Source organism: Thermochaetoides thermophila, assembly GCF_000221225.1.
Source record: "Thermochaetoides thermophila DSM 1495 unplaced genomic scaffold scf7180000011818, whole genome shotgun sequence".
Taxonomy (NCBI): domain Eukaryota; kingdom Fungi; phylum Ascomycota; class Sordariomycetes; order Sordariales; family Chaetomiaceae; genus Thermochaetoides; species Thermochaetoides thermophila.
In genome coordinates, this window is record NW_006383034.1 from 1,653,847 (window position 1) to 1,664,386 (window position 10,540).

The 10,540-nt window shown below is 53.6% G+C and overlaps 1 protein-coding gene across 1 annotated transcript; it reads left to right on the top strand.

Moving 5' to 3' along the window:
* Window positions 1-9,095: 9,095 nt before the first annotated feature.
* Window positions 9,096-10,340, top strand: CTHT_0044550 (uncharacterized protein; the record flags this gene model as incomplete). The annotated part of the gene is made up of 1 exon (XM_006694782.1): window positions 9,096-10,340. One exon carries the CDS (start codon window positions 9,096-9,098, stop codon window positions 10,338-10,340), a length of 1,245 nt encoding a protein of 414 aa, XP_006694845.1.
* Window positions 10,341-10,540: the final 200 nt, after the last annotated feature.

Here is a 10,540-nt window from a genome sequence, read left to right on the forward strand (position 1 = left end):
TCGGAGAATGCTCTATCTATGCTCTATGAACACCTGCATCAAAGCGGTGTGCTTTCCCTATTCAACGAAAGTGTGGTAACATCTGATCTCCATCCCCAGCCGCGTTCCAATAGGACCTGATCCCGGCAATGGGGGTAACAGTAGTGATACAAGGATAGATTTACACTGCATGTAGGAGGGATGGGAGAACCTTACCCGTCAATGCCCAAGCCTGCCATCCATGATTCACAAAGTTGTGAAGCTTTGAAGTGAGGCTAGTCACAACGAGATAGGCAAGAAACATTGCAGTTGCCTACCTTCTAGCTTACTTGTCTACCTACTTGCCTAGATGTGTGAAACAAGACAGACAGAACAGGGCACGATGGTGAGTGTAGATCCGCTATTAGAATGGCCTGCTGAGGTTTTGGGGGACTGGGTATACTCAACCTGACCGAAGGTTCCGAGGCCTTTGGAAGGTCCTATAGTCACCGAGAATAGGCAGGAAATAAGCAACCATCAGATGTTCTCCGGGGGACGTAAACCGAACCAAGTGATAGAGGGAACCAAAAACGTCACCTCTTACTCTCCATCAGGGGAAGCCAACAATGTAGTCCTTTAATATTTCTCAGCGTTGTTAACCTACCACGATCGTAGAACCCACCACACAGGCCCAAACCTGCCACAAAACGCTGCACGTCTCGGCAACGGCTGACTAGCCAGAGCCAGCAAATGGCAAGTGACTGGGGGCAGTTACCGACACAACCAAGAAGTGGTCATTTAGTCATCTTTCAGGAGCCTATCACAAGCCTAAGTTGTTGCACCGAGGGCACTTATGACTCGGAAATCGCCAGGCCAAATCACGGGACAGGTTCCCTCTCTCTGTGGGGGGTGTAACCTGGTGAGGGAGGATGACCTATTTGCACTTTGGGGTATTTGAAGTCAAGAACCGGACAAAAGATTGCCTTGTATGGAAGAGAGAAGGAATAAAAGGCCACAGTGCGTTGATACGGCCTTGTGTATGGGAGTGCATCCATCATGATGAGGACAACAAGCAAAAACATACTTGCTCAGGTGATCTGCCAGCGGAGAAAGGGGTGGCAGTATCACGACTAGATCAGGCCAAGCCAGCCCAATGCGAGTCAACCAAGGCACCATAAAAGAGAAAGAAACAGAGGCAAACTATACGTAAAGCGAAGTCCGAATGGGGCCTGAGCCCCATCCTTCCATCCATCCATCGTCATCAAGCAATCAAGCAAAAGTCTCAGCCAGACAACCCGCATCTACTTCCACGTAAAGCCGAGTCCAGTCAGACTAGAGCCCAGTTCACTCCAGGCCCAGGCCTCATGCTGTGCCACCACAGGCAGGCCATGCCATGCGATGCTGTGCTCCACCGGCCCGCCAACAGGACGGGGAGCTCACACTCAACCAGTTCGATGCGATATGATGGAGAGCTTCGAGAAGAGACAAGAGAAAGACAGAAAAGTCAGATACGACCCCTCCAAGAAGGAAATGAGGCGTCGAGCCGGCAGAATGTGGCACAGCTGGGCCGCGATGATGATGATGATGATCATGATGTGATGGATTAAACGGAGATGACGAGCAGAGATAGGAAGAGGGACGAGTCAAACCCGAGCGGGGCGTCGGAAGATGGACGCAGCAAGATTCTCAATGCCTGACAGACGATGAACGGGTCTACAATAGCTAACTAGCAGACGGTCATTGCGGAAGTCGTTAACCAGGCTGGCACGCCTCGAACAGGACTTCGACTATGAAGCCAGCAAGGTGCGAATGAGCAGTGCCTGTCGAGCGTCGTGCCCAAGATAGGGAGGGATCCCTGGACTTCCCCGGGCCTCCGGTCCGCGCACCAGCACTCCGAGTCTACAGTAAGGCCCAATCGCCGTTGCTGAGGTTTGGGAATAATGACAATACAGATACGATTCCCCTTTACCCACCGACAAGCTGAACCAGAGAACATTCAGCAAAAGGAAGAGGCGGAAGTGGACAGGCAGGAATACCGGGAGAGAAAGGTGGAGAGAATTGTCCGACTCTAAGGCTTCCTGCCGGAACGAGCCAAGGCTAAGTTGTGATGCCAACGTTGTTGGGTTGCAATGATTCTGACAATGAAAGAGACTGCCAACTTGCCAGCCTTCTGGAGGATCTCGGGCTACTCTGTTGAGAAAGCTGAGCCAGAGCAAGAAAATTTTGAAGGGAACCGAACTTAAAAATTGCCAGATAATGGTATCCATCTGCACAGAAGCAGGTATCGACATCCATATAGCCAGCTTGACATAACCCAATCGGCGCTGGCGAGGATCTTCCAATGGAGCCATGCGCGAAGCTGTCCACTTCCCAAAAAGTGGCAACGCCATCGCATATATAAGACGCCGCACTGTAACTTCGCTGGCGACGACCGACAGGCCATGAGCCACTCGTCGACAGAGCAAGACTACCGCTCATAGGCCAGAATTGTGGAGGCTAGATCCAACGACGGTGGACAACTCACTCACTGACTGGACAGCAAGGTTGCCCACCCGCGCGTAGTAGGCCAGATGCAGACCACCTGCGCAGCGGTGGGGCGCTTTGCTAAGGTCGAGTAAGACGGCACCGGTCGGCTGTGGCTTGCCAGCCAGCCGTTGAGAAGAAACATGGAAAAATGGGAGACGGGGGCGTTGGGATATTGGGGAGCAAGGGGTATGGACGGTGAGTCATGGCATTAGACGATGGGACAGCACAATAAAGCGTAGCGAAAACGACGTTTGTCATCATGAGTTTTTCGTCGTGGGCCATTTGTGCAGTTTTATGAACGTCCGGTCAGAGATATGCCGAACTGAATAAAACGGCGTTCAAAATGGCAAAATAAAAGGTAGAGATCATTGGCCTCAGTCCTCAGGAGATGACTGAACCTTTTGACCGTGAGTCAAAATGGCAGCCAAGTCAAGCCTCACAACGGCCATGGGGCGGTGCTTGGAGCCTGAGGAAGAGCACTTGTCCACACATATCCGACACAGTTTTTGCGAAGCTGGCTGGGCCAATTTGTGGACGTCATGCCGCGGGGGCCATCAGGTTCGAGAGCCAGAAAGAAGAGCAGGGTGGAAGGGTAAAGAGCCAATGACGCTCGAGGACTTCGGTCCACTCCCCCGGCATATGACAAAGAGGCAGAGTAGGTCGGCTCAATTCCGCTTCTGCGCATTAGGTTTTTCATTCATCAGCAACGACAACATTGCGAGGTTGCGAGGATACGGATGGATGGATGATCGTTGGGCTATTGTTGGGCTGCCATCTCTTCAGCACGAACTCCCGAGATTTTGTGGACCATGCATTTTCAGCGCAGGGCGAACCTAGCTTGTGAACAACAGAAGACGTGGGCCAAACGTGGGAAGTGGAGCACCACCACAAAAAGCCCAGACCGTCAAGCCCTAATCCAATCAGAGATCTTCCCGATTCGGCATGTGGGCCGGCAGTGGCAGGGATCTTTCGGCAGGCCGCATCACAGTGAGCATACTAGCCACCATGTGGCTTTTTTCTGGCCCAAACACTCGGTATCGGAGGGTGGTGTGGTTCGGTAGCTTCCTGAGGCCTTCCATTTAAGGCCTCCGGGTCCGCCACCCGGACCACACCAAGACATAGTTGGAGGCCCGGTGAGAGAGACCGATCCCGACGGCCCACCGTGGCCAGACCCACACGAAGACCCCTGTTCGAGCGCCCACCATGATGTTGGCTTCCTGAGGCTGGCTTCCTGAGGCAGACCAGCTTCTTAGCGTGAACGGATGTTCGTACTTCGATTCTTCGACTCTGAATTTTCACTTGTTTTGCTGGCGTCGCAGACCGCCGCCAGTTCATTCACGCCTCTAAATCTGCTACCGTCCTTGCACATACAGAAACCGTGAAATCTTAGGGGTTTGGGTGCTTGCTGTATGCAGCCCTCCCAGGCGACGGCACGGATTTTCTCGTTGTTGCTGTTTGCCACTGTGCGTTTGCGCTAGTGATATGCGTCTGCGTGATTCCTACAGAGTAGGCGGGCCAATTTGTCGAGTTTTTTGCATACGGATTGCTACACTTACCTATCCGCCATTTGGAGAAAGAGCTCAACGGAAACGTCTAAAGATATGACTGGAGGGGATGTTCGCGAGGTGAGTTCTTCCTCCTCGGATGCAAGATCCATCTATCAAGCAATGCGTACACTATTGTCAAGCTCAACGAGACATCGCTTGCAGGCACGGCTCTCCGAGTCTGCAGAGGGTGAATTCAATCGGAAGTGATGTTTTCCAACCCCTTGCTTTCTGCAAGTGACGCATGTGGGCAATAAGCCCTATCTGTCGTTCACCGCCAACTCACCAACTGGCCTCCTGTCCATTTTCTCACTTTAGCCGCTATCCGTTTGACTTGTCAAGCTGCCTGGCAGGGCTGTAACCGCGCTGGCATCATAGGCATCGGCGATAAGACCGGCAGTGATGGCGACAGGAGCGGGCAGATAGAGATAACGATCGTGTTCGGTTACCCCAAGGTCAGCCCTGTGTGTATCTGTCTGAATGCAAAGAAGGCAACGAGATCACCTAAGGCTAGATGTCAAGCTAGATAGGTGATGGTGAAGCCACGCTCAAGCCTATAACAGAAACTCTCTTCAACCGAGTGATCGAGGGGTCAGCAGCGTTTTGTTTTGCTTTGCTCCTCTGCCCCTCCTTGGTGCTGAGGAGCATGCAGAAATTTGGGGCCAGGGGCTGCTGCTTGCTGCTCTAAGCCAAGGCCTCTCTCGGGACCAGGGCCACATCGAGGGCTTCTCTTGAAGCGTCTTGCTTCCGATGGTCGGTGATTCGCCGAACCTGGTCATTGTCTTGTCGCTTCATCTGCAATGTATTCCGGCCGAGGGTTGTGCATCGGAGCATAGGGTGTTGATATCACGAATTTTGACATTTTTGTCTCCGAAATTTTGTGCGCAATGCGGCGTGCCCAGGCTACGTCAAAGAATCCAGGGGGGATGGTTGGACGTATGTGGTTTGTGTCTTCACCCCCACCCTCGCCGGCATGAAATATGCAACGCACCATGCAATGCCCGTGGCCCTGCCATGCCGTCAAGGCTTTGAAGACTGTCGGTGAGAGCCAAAACGCGTGGATAATCGGTCAGTTATGTGCTCCCATCAGCTTGGAAGCTTGGAAGGTTGTCTATTTTTTGGTATGGAATGTAGGGAAGAAAGGAATCTGCGAGAGACACTGCTCACCGTTCACAGTGGTTCCGGGAACCGCTAAGCCGAGTCACTTCGTTGCTCCGGACAGAGTGGGCTTTTTTCAGGGCCTGGTTGATCCAATCGCCTCCAAACGGGGCACGAAGCTCCTGCATCCAGCCCCGGCTTGCTGGAAGCTTATTGGTCAATACAGGACTTGGAACCAAACTGGCTGCTGATTTTGGACATCAACGCAGCAGATGCGAGAGCCATTAGGGCAGCAAAACTTCTTCGAACTCATCACGTTCCCCGTGTCGTGGTGTGAGTCACCGAACTGACAATGAGGGAGACGGAGAGGGCGAGGTTGGTGAGCGTCTCGTCGCCCATCCCAACGCTCAGCAACTCCTGGTAGAGAGGGAAGTCAATTGAGACGGTGAAGAGGACGAGAAAAAAAATTTTCTTCTCGCGGTGTGAGCCAAGGACAGGGGGCTTGGGCAAAACGCAAATCCATCCAAAACGGAAAAGGTGCCGGGGACCGCGCCGACCAGGCTCGGGTTGGGGTGTGTGTTTCTGGAAAAATGGCCAAACTGCCAAGCGAGCCAAGATTCCAGCCGGGACGATTGGGAAGGTGAGGACGAGGTGAATGCCCCACCGAACCGCACCTGGAAGAGTGTGTGATTGTGCGCTGCCTTCGCATGATCGACCAACCTTGGCAAATTCGTCCAGCTTTCCAGGGCCAGGATTTGTCGAGCCAACACAGGTTTGAGCTCTCATAATCGACCCGCGGCACAGCGTGTGAAAAATTCGTCCTTATTGTGACCGCGGCTGGTCTCTTGTCTTCTTGGGACGGTGTTTCAGCACTGTATGGGGCTTGGACGACTCCCTTCCGTCTTGCAGTGCTGCTCTCGAACATGACGAGGAGAGAGGCAACCGAGGCCAGGGGTATGCATGATAGATCTCGGGGGTATCTGCTGCTGTCATCTGTGCCCACACACAGATATTAACTTACGTTGGATAATGAGCTTGTGTGTCGAAGGTAATAATGATGATCTGCACAGAATCATGCTTACATGCTCGAGTCATATGGCAACATCCAACATCCCTCTCCGAACAGCACAGGCCGGATCAGTGAGGTGTCTCAATGAGGAATGGCTCACGGGACTGGTTGAGTGTTGTGGGATACAATTTGGCTAATATTCCAGACTCTGCTAGCGGCGAAAGGGAACTTGGCAACGTATCAAACATCACCAGCAGAACGCGATTCACGCTGAGAGTAGAGGATTGTGAGTAGACAGCTGCGACTGACGCGGCCGGAATCCTGAGGGAAGATCTGGGTGCTTGGGCACCTGTGGCGTTTATCAGCCATGGCATGAAATCTCGTTCGCCATATGGGAGGGAAGTGACCAGATCTCTTCAGGGCAACGTGATTGTGTTGAGTTACATCATCCATTATACTGGGCTCCTGGCTGTTCTGTAAGATAATCTTGCCTGTTTGTTGTTTTGAGGTGACTCGTCCATTGGATCTATTGTTACGCAAGCTCAGCAGAATGAGAGAAACATCCAAGCATCCGCCATGCCGGGTAAAGATTTAAACTGGCCTTTGAAATAGGTATTCGCTCTGGCGCGAAGAGTCTCTGATATTGGTCTTGAAGTCAGCGTGTCATCATTGGCGCAGACATGCAAGGACCCCGCTCCCAGAGTTTCAACGGCCTGCAAGTCCCTGCATCCGCGACACGCGAGGACGAACGGCTGTGCAGCTTGACGTGAACAGGATCCGCACAAGCGTGAACTGTAGCTGAAATCCATCCACAAAACTTCCGAGAGGGCAGAACACAGGATAAAGGTGGATGCACGCCTCTTGGCATCCCGGATTCCAGATCTGACGGGTGAACTTGTCCCAAAACAGCTGCCAAAGTCTCAGACTGCATCTGTCAACTTCATGTGATTGTGAGAACCATACTTTATAGCTGAAGCTTGGCCGAGAAGACGCTACTGTCTCTTTCATCCAGCAGGTAGAAGATTGGAGCAAAGGAGATTGAGAGAGGGGTGGTCCAGCTAGCGTCAGCATTTTTCTGCCTTCCGAACCTTCCCCTACACCGGCTTAACGCCTGGTCGTCGCTCCTACACCCTCAGTGGCTTCAAAATGCCCAGGTTACCAGGATTCAGTCCTCGGGCTGGTTGCCGAGTTGCTGAAGGTGACGAAAAGATCACCCGCAAACCGGGAGGTTCGAGGTTGATGAGGTTGATGAGGAAGGGGCTTCGTGATCCAGGCACAAAGGCGCAAAATCACTGCATGATCCTCACTTTCTTGTACTTTGCGCAACTTTTAAGTCTTTCCGCCATCGTGTTTCCGCCTCTGGCCTATTGTTTGAGCATGCGAGCAGTAACGGACGGGAGCCGCCGGCTGTTTTACTCAGCCCATAGGCTACTATCCAATCTGCATGGAAGAATCGCCCAGAGGCTGAAGCTGTGGGAATGTTCCTTCCAAAGCCCAATATCGATCGATGACCGCCACAGGCTGATAAGAATGAAGTCGCGTCGCAAGCTAAGAGTTGCCTGGTAGGACTACCTTCCGCGGCCTTGTGGCAAAAAGGTACCAAACTTTCGTCAATCATCCCGCGCTGGCAGCAAGGTCGTGGTCGCCCCCAACTATCCGCCAATGCTCAACAAACTGTGCCACCGATCCATCTCTCCGAATCGAAAGAAACGACTCAAACCGAGTCACGGTTCCAAACAATGAACCCGAGGGGACCACCGATTCCTTGGGACCGTCTTACAAGTCTTCAGAATCCTGCCATGCTTTTGTTAACGAAGGGTGGAAAAATTTTTTTTCGGAGGTTTGGTGAAAAGGTTGGATTGGTCCCCTGTCAAGGACGGCGGAAGACCACTGTGGGTGAGCAAAATCTCGCTTAGCCGGCGGACTGCGCAGCCCACCAAAAGTCCGGGGTTGATGATCCCGCCTTGCAAAAGAATTATGACAGGGTGTCAGCCAAGGTGGAGGAGAAAACCAGAGATAGGCAGGAAGAAAGTGACGAAGAACGTTGAGTCATGATATATTGGGGAATCATAGCTTCTTAAATGATGAGGGCTAGCGATGTGATGGACGAGAACGAATACATTCCTACTATCAGCGTTCACTGCCTTTGCATTGCCTCGCTTCTCCGTGCTGCTATTTTCAGGCAGGCTTGGATTTGGGCGCGGCTGAGACTGTCAAGCTGTCCCCGAAGGAGGGTGAAGGGCCTGATGAAGGCGAGCGGGAGCGATTGGCCGAACTGCGGCCTGCTTGGGCACAGTGCGGAAAAGGCCTCCTAAACTGGCAAGAAGGGGGTGTGGTTACCTCTGCTGCCTGGTGGGCGTGAATGGTGGCACCCGAGAACCTCCGTTTTAGCCACACGCCCCCCTCCACTGCTTTCCAATCAATCCCTGTCTTTCGACAAATTTTGACGGACCTAGAACAGGGAGGGACTGGAACTGCTGCCCTAGCACACTGGGAGCAATATAACCCCGGCTTCCAGCCATCCGATATCGATATTTCTCCCCTTTTATTTAGTCACTTTTGCCTCCTACTATAACTTTCCTGAACACCCAACCTTCGCACAACCCTGTGCTCTACGTGATTTTTGGGAGCTTGGACTACCATCGACGAGTCCAGCACCTTCGAGATTACACCAGAGTCGCTTCCTCGACTTTGGTGCCTGATTTGCCACGATTTTAACCCGGCATCTTGACATGTTCGCGACGAAAAGACACTGTTTCTCTCTTCCTACCAACAACTTTTCGAGGTGACAGAGCGTCACAACACCAGGCGCGAGAACAAAGCAAACGCACGATATTTGAGAGGACAAACGAGCTAGAATCCATCGACCCCTCGCACAGGCTGAGGGGTACACACGAGAGTTTTTGGTTCGGAGTTGCATGATAGTTTGGGTGTCGCAGTAAACATCCGCGAAAACGATAATGGCTACTTATTCACCTTATCGCTCGACTCCCGGTGGGGAGTTCTTCTACGACGACAAGGGGTTTCCCACTCCGTCCCCGACGCCCTCGCCTCGGGGCCCGAGCTACTACTTCGGAACAATGGCCACGCCTCAGCGTCCCTCAACCCGCGCTCACTTCCGCACCGGGAGCACCACCGGCTTTCCCCTCTACGGCAGCCCTCGTGCTTCCTTCTCCCCCCGGTACACGAGCGACGGCCTCTACGGCACTGTCAATGTGAGTCATTCGCATTCGCGTACGCGAAAGCATAGTTTTTCCGGTCTGCCGTCTCCTCGCCTCGAGCGTCGCCGCTCCTTTTCCTACATTCGGCCCTCAGACAGGCATGGGGAGTCCGACGAGGAGGAATTTCTGAATGCTAGCGGCGCCAGTTTCACGGTGCCCGCGAGGTCCACGGCCAGACGTCATAGGGATTTTCATAGCGTGAACGCTGGAGGGCATGGGACTGATCACCATCGCTATGCACAGGGCGGTCCTTACTTCGACAGAGAAGCTGCTGGGTTCGCATCGCCGTGGTACGAGCCCGACCGCCGGCCCCAGATGACTGGCCACCCTCGACGCAACTCAACCTCGGTGCCCCAGATGCCCCCAAGACCCCAGACCGCCCGGCCCGCCAGCGTTCACAGGAAGCCCCCGCCGCCCCCTCCTCATCGCCAGGCCACCGAGGCCGACGCCAAGCGGTACAAGATCCCTCCCGGCTACTCGCTCAAGAACTGGGACCCCTCCGAGGAGCCTATCCTGCTCCTGGGTAGTGTCTTCGACGCCAATTCCCTTGGCAAGTGGATCTATGACTGGACCGTTTACCATCATGGTCCCAACGGCGCCTTTGCCGACATGGCTGGTGAGCTCTGGCTCCTGCTGATCCAGCTGGCCGGCAAGCGCAAGCGTGCCGAGGAGATCATCCCCAAGATTCGCTCCAAGGAGAACCGCGAGATGGTCGAGGAGTTCATCCAGGCCGGTGAGCGTATCTCCGACAAGCTTCGCAAGCTCCTCAAGGCCTGTGAGGCCCCCATGCTCCGCTCTGCTACCAAGGACGGCGAGAAGGCCCCTGGTCAGCTGGGTAAGGACGCCGGCGTCGAGTTTGTCGAGACCCTCTTCGGCCGCGACCGCGAGCTCGAGCGCACGGAGAAGTTCATGAGCTCACTTCGCACCTGGAACCTCAGGTTTGATACCAACTGCGAGGAGATTCTCCGCAAGCCGACCGTGTAAACGCATAACACTGACACCCATGGGGCCCCCTATCATCATCCATACCTACTTTATCAAGGTCAGCTTGTCCTTCACTCTCACCGCACCACAACATCCGGGGGCCATTCAACCGCACATAACAAACCAGAAGACACAACACCAAGATACCCAGGGCACTCTGTATGATTATGTCTCTTTTTGGGGTCTTTTCGGGTCATCCG